We start from the raw sequence: 12808 nt of genomic DNA, 5'->3' as shown, positions 1-12808 counted from the left end.
AACATCCTCTCCTGTTATTAAGAGTTGGCTTTAGTTTCCAGCCTCAGAACCCTCACTTTCACGGCTTTCACTGTCCTCCCCACCACGTGGTGCTGTCCCTTACGTGGGGCATTCATGTCCTCTTCTGTTACTAAAGAGGGGAAAGGGATACGCCGGCAGGAGTGGGCACCAGAGAGTTACTTTAACTATGCCTTTGCTCACAGGAGTTTGGCCCACATTTCCACAGCTGTATCTCAGAGGAAGGACCCTCCCTACCGGTAAGCAGAAGCAGACCCTTACCCTCAACACCTGAAAAACACCTGCCCTTCTCACATTCCTCTTAAAAACAGAGAGAAACAATGATCAACTCTGTTAATTAGCTCAGTGGGTTAGACCGGATGCCGAGAAGCAGATTCAGCCCCTTGGCCTCTCCTATGTCCAAAGGAACCTCTAACTCTCCATCATCTTCCGACTGTTTGTCAGTCATAAGGAAGAATATAACTGGATCTGTGCATCACCTTTCTAAAAATACAACTAGCCACAGGCAGGCTCCGGAGCATCCTCCCATATATTTTATTTATTTCCATAAATTCAAAGTTGAAACCTCAAGGAACTGAGTCGCATGCAATTTCTAAAGTCACTACAATTAATTGAACACAGCCTTCCTGAACCTTCCGTCATCTCCCTGCCTCTGGTTTCAAGATTTGTCTCAGGTGGCAGAGTCTTACTCCATTCTACGTGGGTATACAGGGGTAGAACATGTGCTCACCTAAAGGATCAGCCTAGCTATAGTGGCCAAGCATCACCCCCACTGGCCCTGACTTTCACCTGTTTCAAGTAGAGTCTCCAATACTACGAATTAATTTTACAAGAATCTTAAGACTTTTCACTTCAGAAAAAAAAAAAAATAGGTTTTGCATATTGGGACTGGGGGCTGGAGGCAAGGTTTTAAGTTTGTCCTGTTACTATTCAGTCTGAAGATGCCCAAGAAGCAGCTTTCTGTGGAAGAATGGACTATTCCCAGGTGATAGGAGAATACAGATTAAACAACTAATTATCCTAATAAACTCTGAAATGAAACACAGCTGTTCACTGAGTTCTTGCCCTGATTTCCCCAATTATAACACTACTGTGTGCTCGCACACATGCCTTTGATCTGATTCTCTTTCGTTTCAGTCTGTCCTGGGACTGAGACTATGGGAGAGGAAGGTGAAATCCATGGATGATGTACGATGTCTAGAACGCAGATATTCTATAATTCAAGCCTGGGTAAAATTCAAAAGTGACACAAAGGAACAAGGTCTGGTCTTGTTTCCCAGAGGGGTTATTAGCTAACCCATTTTTGCTATGTTAAATTAAAATGACCCATCACCCTGACTCTTAGCAATCTCCCTAAAAACCGTAACCACTCCTCATATCCTCCCCAACATAATCACTCAAAGTAGGTCAGAAATGTTGCTTCCTTCCCCTCATTGGTTTTCATTAAGAGGATGCACTTTCTGGAACACTAAAGGGAAAGATAAACACCCAATACAAGTACCAATGACACCCCCTGTAAATTTTTGGCATTGTTAAGTCCAGTTCCCCTAAAAGCAGGGGAAAAAATCACATCACCTATAATTTATCTTTCTTGGCTATATATCAACAATCTTCTCAAACTTTAAAAGACACAGTAGCAATGCTTCAGCCAGGTGATGAACATCTCCCAAAAGGTGCATATTGCACTGTCTTTTCTAATTTCCTAGATCACCAACCCACCTCTTCCCTAAATACACTTTTTTCTTCCTAATTCACATCCACGTTTTGCCAGAAGGATGCCAAGTGACACCACACACTGGCTTAGCAAGTCCCCAGGGCCTTATCTGAAAGCTGAGAGCAGAGGAAGAGGAGGAAGGGGTTTGTACACACTGGGGAGTGGAGGGAGGGGGAGGGGAGCGCGGCGGATACGGCGGCCGTATCTGGCTCTCTGGAAAAGCTGTGAAGTGAGGGGTCTCCAAATCCCACTGGCGAAGCTTCCCCAACCCCCTGCCCTTGCTGAAAGCTCTCCCTCGGCCCCAGGTCCTCAAGCCTGGCACTCCAAGACGGCGCCGCAAAGTCCTTCAGAGCCCTCAAAACACAGGAGCGCGAAAAGCATCCCCCAAAAGCCAGCAAAGCCACACACCCTCTCTCGGCCAGCTTCCCGGGGCGGGCAACTTCATCCCTGGAAACAAACGAAAAGCACGGTCCTCCAAGGAAGGAAAGAGGCAGAGAGCAGTAAACGGGCACGACCCTCACCCCACATCTCCCGCGCCCTCCTCACCCCTCCCCCTCAAACTCCAGGTAAAAGACCAGGTGCGGCTCACCTCCAGGCAAGGAGGAAGCGGGCGTCCGGAGGAGGAGGGCAGGTCCCCAGCCCAGGCCGCTTGACAGCCGGCGAGCGCCCAACAGCAGATCCAGGCGGGGCTCCAGGGAGGCGAGAGCCCGCAGCGGGGAGCCCCAGCCGGCCGCCCCCGGCCCCTCCCCCGCGTCGGCCCCGGGTGGGGGAGCAGCATCTCCGTCCCGCTGTGGTCTGCCCGCCGGCCGGCAAGAAGGCAGCCTCCCCGAGTGGGGGGCGCTCCGGCTCCCGGGCCGCGAGGGCTGCGCGCTCAGCTCGGCACTCGCTCGCCCCCTGCCCGTCTGGCCCGCAGTCAGCTCCGCTGCGCTCGCGGCCCGGGCGGCCGGCGCCCGTGCTCCCGTCACGCCGGAGGGAGGGACCGCGGGGCGCGGGCGCGACGCGGGGGCGGGACGCGGGGCGGGGATGCGGGAGCCCTGGAGCAGGTGGCGCGGGCGGGGCTGCGGCCCTGCCCGGCGGCTCCTGCGAGGCTGAGCGGCCCCCGGGGTGGGGGGGAGCCTCATGACGCGAGAGAGGCCGGGGTGCCCTCGTGGTGTCTCCCGTCCCCAGTCCCCTTGGCCCACCAGGAGGGGCGCTCCGGGGGAGGGGGGAAAGCCAGAGTAAAATCCAGGACATCAGGACATTGTTTTCTGGCGGGTGTTTAAAATCTTCCTACTTCCCGCGTCACACACAAACACACACGGATGCGCCGCAGGAGCATCCCTTCGTAAGGATCCAAGCTAGCTGACGTCAGGCCGAATTTTGGGGTGATTAGGATTTGCATGAAATGGCGGGGAAGAAAGGGGGGATGAAATTTAGATGCAGTTTGTGTCTCCGTTTTCTCACCTATCTTATGAAAATAATTACAATACCTAACCCATAAGGTTATTATGAGGATTGAATAAGTTGATGCACGTAAAGCCCTTGAAGAGTGCCTGTCAAGCAGTAGATGTGGTGCTTACTGAAAGTAGTAGTAACTGTAATTATTGCTACTGTTGGTGTTACTTCATGGGGATAACATGTAAACTTGGGCAAGTAAGTCCTTTTGTTTCTGCAGGAAGCAGGTTCTCCATCTGTACAATGACTGGGGTAGGCTTCATTTTTTTCTTTCATTCACAAATATACTGATCCGCGTGGTGGGCACCAAGTGGTAAGCAAGATGAACATTAAGCCTTCGTTAGTGTCAGGGATCTCAAGGGTCCCTTCGTCTAAAATTCTGTGAATGGGTGAGTTATCTTGTTGTTCAAAAGGAGCACCCGAATTTCTGATAATTATGCACCTGGAGAAATCTACCTAGCAGATCCAGTATAAGTTGACTTGAATTTGTCTGTGGCACATTCTCGAACGTCCTTTTTTTTCTTTTAATTAATTAATTTATTTATTTTTGGCTGCACTGGGTCCTCGTTGCTGTTGAGCAGGCTTTCTCTAGTTGCGGCCAGTGGGGGCAACTCTTCCTTGCAGTGCGTGGACTTCTCACTGCCATGGCTTCTCTTTTTTGCGGAGCACGGACTCTAGGTGCGCAGGCTTCAGTAGTTGTGGCTCGCGGGCTCCAGAGCGCAGGCTCAGTAGTTGTGGCGCACGGACTTAGTTGCTCGGCGCCAAGTAGGATCTTCCCGGACCAGGGCTCGAACCTGTGTCCCCTGCATTGGCAGGCGGATTCTTAACCACTGCAACACCACGGAAGTCCCTCTAATGTCCTTTTAATAAACATTTCCACGTGAAATGAGAAAGTTCTCTTCTCTCTCTCCCTCTCTCTCAATCTCTCTCTCTCCCCTGTCTCGTGTGTTCTGATTATAACAATAATGCATGTTTACTGTAAACATTTTGAAAACTATTCAAGACTGTTGGGAAGAATATAAAAATCACTTGGGATCCCACCACCCAGAGATGGCACTATTAGTGGTATTAGCATGTTGAGGAGTTTCCTTCCTGGTGTTTGTGTGTGTACTACAAAACTGGAATTATCATTTGTAACCTGATTTTATTTTTTCCTTAACATTAATATTTTCTCAAGTCATTAAAGTCTCTGACAGCACAACTTAAGTAACCATATAATATATTCTACCGTTTGGATTATTTGTAATTTACTTTTGGATATTAGGCACTGTTTCTCAAGTATTTGATGTTATTAATAATTCTAGAATGAATACCCTAGTACATAATCTGTGCATACATCTTTTAATTTTCTATGATGCCTTTCAGAATTGAAATCATTGGATTACATGGCATGTGCATTTTTTAAGTTTTTGATGAATCGTGCACAAATTCCTTAAAAAATTTTTATGTCTGTTGTTACCAGCAGTTTATGAGTACTTATTTCACAGCATTCTAGATTATAATACTTCAGATATTTGCCATTTTGGTAGAAGAGAAAAATGCTAGTGTATTAATATTTTTTTAATGTATAGCATTTTTATAATTAGTAATGTTACTGAACTCAGGTTCAGCTTCTTGCCGCTCAAAAGCCAGTTCTGGAGACGCAAGTGTTGGTAGAAAGGAGAGGTTGCTTTAATCAGAAGACCAGCATTCTGGAGAGAAGGTGTACTCCTTTCCCAGAACCAACTCTCCAGATTCTGCTCCGCCATGAGAGTTTTTTTTTTATTTTGTTTTGTTTTTGTTTTTTGTGGTACGCGGGCCTCTCACTGTTGTGGCCTCTCCCGTTGCGGAGCACAGGCTCCGGACGCGCAGGCTCAGCGGCCATGGCTCACGGGCCCAGCCGCTCCGCGGCATGTGGGATCTTCCCAGACCGGGGAACGAACCCGTGTTCCCTGCATCGGCAGGCGGATTCTCAACCACTGCGCCACCAGGGAAGCCCCCATGAGAGTTTTTAAAGAGAAAAGAGGGAAAGAATCTCAGTGAATCACCGAGGCACGAGGTTAGATTCTTCATCTTTCTCCACTGTGTGCAGACTGGCTGACTCCTCAGTATCTTTCTTCAGACATTATCTTACCCATGTGATCTGCCTACAGGATTGCAAAGGGGGCTGCTGGGGGTAGAGAGCTGGTCATTCTTTAACTACTTAATTCTTCATTCTTACTACTTTTAATCTAGGAAAAGAATCAACAGGTTAGCCAAGGCATGGTGTGCATTCAGTAGAACATAACTCAGGAGTAAAGATAAATTGCCTAGTGAACTCATTTCTATAATTATGTTCTTTTAGGGTCAGAGAGGAACAGGAATGGACAAACAGGAAAGGGGCAAAAGAGCTGCTTTCAGTAACACTGAATAATTTTTCATATATATTTCCTGGCTATATATTTCCTTCTCTTGTCAGTGTGTGTGAATTTTTCACTGGCACTCTGTGACCATTTTTCTATTGAATTTCAATCTTTTTTTACTGATTTGTAAGCAATCTTTGTAAGTTTTATATATTATACCTTTGCTTACCATATATGTCACAAATACTCTTCTCAGTTTGTAGTCTTCCTTTTAATTTTGTTTCTGGTGACCTTTTCTGCAGAAGATTGTCACTTTTATGTACTCAATCAACTATTTCCTTTTGTGATTTCTTCATTTTATGCTTAGAGGTACAGTACTTCTGCAAGATCAAATAGATGCCTATATTTTCTTATTTTGTTATTACTTTCTTTATATGCTTTTATAATTTAATCCATCAAGAATTTGAGTCACATTACATTATTATTTTTGTCATCTAAGTGAAACCTAACAACATGGCTAATGGATTGAAAACAATTTCTTTCCTTGTAAAAACAAAGGTCATCCTAGTCAACCTAGGTTAAATGACAATTACAGATTTTCCTAAATGGGACAACTTGCCACTGTCAATAAATGATTTTCTCATAGGATTCTCACCTAGAGAAAACATGCTGACCTTAAGTAATTAAAACCAGCATACAGACTGATAGAGAAACAAAAATTCCAAAAAATTTTGTGGTTCCTTTATAGCTGTTTATTTTAGAATTTAACAGCAGATTATTCAAATGGTTTCTGATTATCTGACCAATAGCTTTATTCTTAAAAGTCTAATTTTATTAAGTACTTTAATAGAAAATTCCCAATGGAATTTTTTGGGGAGAGGTTCAACTATGAAGGTTTAAAAAGTTAAAAGTCACTAGATGGTCATCAATTTTCCACTTTATTTTGTGCCATGTATACCTGAAAATTGAACCAAACTTTGTTAACAATCAACAAAAGCCATAGCTATAGCCCAGTGATGCTAAACACAGATTTATTTTCTTTTTTCAACTTTAAGCAGATTTTGGTCAAAATAACCCCAACTTTTTAAAGATTGCCTAATCACACGAAGGTTATAAAAAATAAAATCTGAATGAATCTAAGTAGCAATTTTTTTAAAGTCAATTTTAATCAGTCAAAATGAAAAAAAATAATGGAAAGTGTTTTCTGTATCTAATTAGCAAAAGATAATTTTGGCAAATGTATGTTATGGGTTATACACTCAAGAGAACAGGTATTTCTGGAGAGCAATTTGACAATATGTATTAAGTGTCTTTAATATAGTTATCCTTAATTTAGTAATTTTTATTTCCAGGACTCTCATTTAAGAAACCAATTAAGTGGGCTTCCCTGGTGGCGCAGTGGTTGAGAGTCCACCTGCCGATTCAGGGGACACGGGTTCGTGCCCTGGTCTGGGAGGATCCCACATGCCGCGGAGCGGCTGGGCCCGTGAGCCATGGCCACTGAGCCTGCACGTCCGGAGCCTGGGCTCCGCAACGGGAGAAGCCACAACAGTGGGAGGCCCGCGTACCGAAAAAAACCCGATTAAGTAAGGAGCACACAAAGTTTCTCTATAAGAATACTCACTGTTGTCTAATACAGTTCAAAATGAAGTAATCTAAGTGCCCCAAAATAGGAGAATGGCTAAATGAATTATGCTACTTCACATGGTAGGATTATACAGACGTTGAAAATCATCTTTCCCAGAGAATATGAAATGCATTGAGCAAATGGGATCATTTAATGTTAATGTAAATCTTAATAAACAGTATATTCCCAAGTACAGTGTGTGTCAGGGGAAAGGAGGGGATTGAAATATGCTTTATGGAAGGAATATGTCTAGAAGAAGATAAACCTGTTAGCAGTGATAATCTTTTAATGGTGGTATACAGACTTTTTTTCTTTCATTTTTACAGATGTTTTCAATTTCTCCATAATTATCAATATTATATATTATTTTTATAATCATTATGAATTACTTTAAAAGTTTCTATCCTTTAATGCCAATCAATCCTGCCTGAAAAAATCATCAAAGATGTATACCAGAATATAAGAACAAAAAGTTTCACCAGTGTTATTGGTAAAAGAAAATAAATGAAACCTAAATATCTAATACTAGGGAAACTTTAAGTAAATACTGATATTTAATGGTATATTATCCCAACACGAAGAATTTTTAAGAAAAGTGTCTGACAGAGGGATAAGCTTTTATGAAAATGCTTTCAATTAAATGGGAAAAATCATGACATAAAATTTATATACAATAGATTCATTCAATACAGTAAAGGTATAAGACATGGACAGAAGGATATGAACCAATTTCAGGACAGTGATTGCCTAGTGGAAAAGACAGGAGTGTGGGATTGGGGAGGAGTATAAAAGGGACTTCACTTTCACCTCTAATACTTTATTTCTGAAAAGACAGGATGAAACGGAGGTACTCTTATTATCCCCATTTTACAGATGAGAAAATAAAGGCACAAGTTGCTCAGCAAGATACTGTGTGAGGTTTCAGACACAAGCAGTCTGATTCTAGGACTCACCCATTTAGGAGGTTGTTTTTTCACCCTCTGTATTTTTCTATATTTTTGAAATATTTAAAAATTTAAATTATTATATGGAATAGGAGCTTAACTAGGTTTTAAAATCCATATTAAAAAGACTGAAAAAATAAACCAAATGAGGGATTTCCCTGGTGGCACAGTGGTTAAGAATCCGCCTGCCAACGCAGGGAACATGGGTTTGATCCCTGGTCCAGGAAGATCCCACATGCCGCGGAGCAACTAAGCCCGTGGGCCACAACTACTGGAGCCTGCGTGCCTAGAGCCCGTGCTCTTCAACAAGAAAAGAAGCCACTGCAATAAGAAGCCAGCACACCGCAACAAAGAGTAACCCCCGCTCTCCTCACCTAGAGAAAGCCCACGCGCAGCACCGAAAACCCAACACAGCCAAAAATTAATTAATTATTTTTTTAAAAATAAACCAAATGATTTAATAATGGGTGTTTTCTGCGTAAGATGAATATGGGTGATTTTTTTTCTATTTCTTTTTACTTTTCCATATTTCCAAATGTTTTACAGAAAATACATATTAGTTCAATTTTTTAAACAAGAAAGCTGGGGTATATTTTAAAAGTATGATACTTAAGCTATTCTATCATATTCTGTATATTACACATCAATTTGTTCATCATATTTTAAATAACTGTGGGAGAAGAATGAGGAATTAGTGAGGATAAATGGAGAGGATTCTAAAAGCAACAAAAAAGATGATTCAAAAAATGGAAAATAGGTCATGTGCGGAAAGGTTAGGGTAACTTGATTTACTGTCTCTAAGTCCATGAAAGCCCTTCACCAGTGAGAAATCTCCTTTGCTCTCCATGTCCTTCACGGATCAAGTAATAGTGTGGAGTCAGACAAACTTGCTTTTGAAATTGAAACTCCACTACTTACTGGCTGTATGATTTGGGGAACAGTGCCTAATCTCCCTTGGCTTCAGTTTCCTCATCTGTAAATTAGAGCTAAAAATACCTGACACTGTAGGCTTGGTGTGCAATGAGTTAATATACATGAGTTAATGTACCCAAAGCATCACCATGCTTATTGGTATATTTGTAGCTCTTTATAAATATTCCCTTCTTAAACTATTTACACAGTATTTCTCCACTGGACTCAAAAAACCACCAGGAAGAGGTGAGGGAGGGGTGCCTCCAATGTCTTCTCAGGAGATTAGAAGTTTTCTCTGAAAGTTTTTATATTTTGTATTTGCATTTTGTTGATAATAAGGAAAATATTATATATATATATATTCACATATACAGTTTGATTACTTGTATGTAATCTTCAGCATGAAATGTTAGTACCTTTGTTTGCACTTGACTTTATGATCCCAAAGGCACCTGACTCCCTGCAGGCCAGCCACACTGGCCTCCTTGCTGTTCCTTCAACCTACCAGACATGCTTCTACCTCAAAACCTTTATGTTTGTTTGTTCTCTCTGCCCAGAATGCTCCTCCTTCTTTGGGTCTTTACTCAAATGTCATTTTACCAGTAAGCACTAGCCACCTTTTCTAAAATCCCTGTCATTCCCTATCTCCCTTTCCTGCTTCACTTTTCTCCCTAGTGCTAACATGCTGCCCATTTTACTTGTCTGTTTCTCCTTACTAAAATGGAAACTCCATGAAAACAGAATTTGTGTTTGCTTTTAATGGCTCTATTTTCAGATCTAGTACATAGACACTCACTAAATATGTTGTGTGCACTGATGCATTATGTAATCACCATAAATGAGAGCAATTAACTTTTTATCATTAATATGAAATATTTCAGACACACAGCAATTAATTTAATAGGTTCTAAAAATTATCCAAAGATCAATTTGGGGGGAATCCCCAAATTCTCAATTTCAGAAACAAAGGATCAGTTGCAGAGAATAGAATCCAGTTTATTCAGTATAAGGAGAAAGGAATTTATTACACAGTATTGGGTACCTTGCAGATCTTCTTGGAGGGCCAGTAAACAAAGCTTGGATCTATGCAGCCAGGTAAAACACAGCTTGGAGTGATACCCTACCACTCACAAAACTACTGTAGTGGAAATTCCACGGCAGCCTTCACATACCACTCAGAGCATGTGACGCCAAGGACTAAACATACAAACCTCTATGCCTACTAGAGCAGAAGAGCCAAATACCCCTGATGCCGTGTCAGTCAGAAAAATAAATCTTCGCTCATGCAGCTGCCATCTCATGTTGCTCAATTTCTGAGTCTTGTGTGAGTACATTTTCTTGGCAAACCTAGTTTTAATGTAGAATCTAGCTATAAGGGAATCTTGAAAATGTTTTACCTGTCTCACCTCTTTGGTTCAGAAAGGCACACTAAGAGTGGGACAGTTTGCAGAGAAGTGAGTCAAACTGCAATTCTGCAGCCGTCCACCCTCTTGCTACTCAACATGCATGAACACTCTTATTCCTGCATTGAAGCATCCATCTCAGTGATATTCATTTCTCTTCTATCTCAAAGACAAGCCCATTGTGATATCCCAAAATCTATCAGATAAATTCTAAAATTATCACCAATCCACCATATATTAAAAACTAGGGGATTACTCTTCAGCAATAAAAAGGAATGAACTATTGACACACCTTATAACTTGGATGAATCTCATAGGCATTATGCTAAGGGAAAGAAACCAATCCCAAAAGCATACATACTGTATGATTCCACTTATATGACATTGTCAAAAAGACTAAACTATCATGATAGAAATCAAATCAGTGTTTGTTGGGGGTTAGGGGTGGTGGTAGGGAAGTGTGACTACGAAAGGATAACACAAGGCAAATTTTGGCAGGGGTGATGAAATTGTTTTGTATCTTGATTGTGACGGTGGTCACACAAACCAACATATGTATTGAAAGTATAGAACTACGGGCTTCCCTGGTGGCGCAGTGGTTGAGAGTCCGCCTGCCGATGCGGGGGACACAGGTTCGTGCCCCGGTCCGGCAGGATCCCACATGCTGCGGAGCGGCTGGGCCCATGAGCCGTGGCCGCTGAGCCTGCGCGTCCAGGGCCTGTGCTCCGCAACGGGAGAGTCACAACAGTGAGAGGCCCACGTACCACACACACAAAAAAAAGTCACCAAAAATGTCAATTTTCCTGTATGATAATTTAAAAATTATTTTTTATAACTACAATTCAGAGAATACTAAAGTTATCAGCCACTAAAGCTGACATGAAGTTTTATAGACATTAAATATTTATTAATTTTGAAAAAATAGGGAAACAAAAGAGGAAAAGATTAATATGTTAGAACAAGGAAGAAAATATGAGCAGGGACAATCACTTACATTTCTGCAAATGCTTCTGAGATTATCTTTGGTATTGATAACTTTCTTCCTCCAAGTTTCTTTTGTGCTCAGACAGCACCTCAGCTGGTCATGGTTCTTTGGCTGGTGAGCTAATCCGAAGCTTAATTCCTGAGTGGTCTGAACCTTGGTGATACTAGCTGTATGAGGTTGCTGTGGTCTGCCATTAACTTTTGGCACTGGATATTACAATACTAGGAGGCACTCCAGATGAATCCCTGAGCTCCATCTTAGAAAATTACAGTAAACCACACAGTAAACTTTTTTTCCTTCCTGTTCCCTTGGCAGGAGGGGCCCAAAAAAGTCAAATGGCAGTCTCAAATCCCAACTTTCAGTTCAATTTTCTCCCCTGTTGGAATATTTATCCACTGAATACTAAGACCTTCAAACTAGCAGGACTTGGACTTCAGAAGGAAAATTTTGTGCTTTGGTCATTCAGTGTAATAATGAGATACCACCCACACTTTACTCCTCAATTTCTGGACCAATGTGTCCTAGTTTGGGAAGAAACAGCGTCATACATTAGTCACTAGTTCAGAGAATGTATTTTATCCTGAAGGATACCACCCTAATGTCAAAAGGTGTTATTTCCCAGCTGACACAGTAAACCAGTTCCTTGGATCATTCTGCTATGCCATAAGTCAGGTGCTTTGGGGTGAAGGTTTTATGAAAATACCAGTGAACCCCAAGAGTAGCGACCTTAATTATTTTGCTGTGAAATGAGTCTCTTGATTAAAAACAATATTTTGTGAGAAAACATGATGTAATAAGGCATGATGTCAACAGAATCAGCATAATGGCCCAGGAAAACAAACCATAACCAGATTGTGTTTATTCCAGTGAGGACAAAACACTGTTCACTCCATAATGGAGGGGACCCAGTATAATGAACCAGCAGGTAGGCTGGCCCCCTCATTATGTTATGCAATATCAAGAGCTCCCTATTGGTCTCCATGGCTGGCTGATTGGCATTCAGCCATAGTGGGAGAGCCAGGTCAGCCTCAGAGAGAGGCAATCGGTTTTTTTATTGATGCATATGCAAGTCAGCATCACTGCTATGATGGACCATTGTTTATGAGCTCACTGACACAGTAAAGTCACTAGGGAAAGAAGGTGACTGACATCAACAATGAGTCATCTAGTTTACCTGGTTATTGAACACGTGAAAATTCACATGGGACATAAATATTCCCTCATGCTAGGCCCATTTCAAGAGACTCATCCCCATACTTCTTCCCCAATCCTCCTTATCAGCAAGCCTCAAATCCTGTTCTTTCCAACTCCTTCACTATATGGCCAAACCTTTAGCTATCACCTGTGCTTTGGTGTAGAACTGACATCATGTCATCTCCCTGGTTAAGTTCACCATAAGGTTTTGGAGGTAAAGAAGGAAGAGGAGGAGTTCCCTTCATTGTCCTTCAGA

At 42.3% G+C, this 12808-nt stretch overlaps 1 protein-coding gene across 3 annotated transcripts in view; it reads right to left on the bottom strand.

Moving 5' to 3' along the window:
* The window catches only part of ELAPOR2 (endosome-lysosome associated apoptosis and autophagy regulator family member 2), a 266046-nt gene that overhangs the window by 184548 nt on the left and 68690 nt on the right, over positions 1-12808 (bottom strand). For 2 of the 3 annotated variants that reach the window (XM_059073559.2, XM_067042701.1), the window contains exon 1: positions 2322-2702. The exons of the other annotated variant lie outside the window; for it this stretch is intronic. In XM_059073559.2, coding sequence (XP_058929542.1) covers positions 2322-2510 — 189 coding nt within the window. In that variant the 5' untranslated portion in view covers positions 2511-2702. Of the gene's footprint in view, positions 1-2321; positions 2703-12808 lie in introns of those variants that run through there. 3 annotated transcript variants of the gene reach the window in all.

The sequence above is a fragment of the Kogia breviceps genome, chromosome 9 (assembly GCF_026419965.1).
Source record: "Kogia breviceps isolate mKogBre1 chromosome 9, mKogBre1 haplotype 1, whole genome shotgun sequence".
NCBI lineage: Eukaryota > Metazoa > Chordata > Mammalia > Artiodactyla > Physeteridae > Kogia > Kogia breviceps.
Note: the sequence above shows the minus strand (reverse complement) of the source record. Positions and strands in the feature narration are given on the sequence as shown.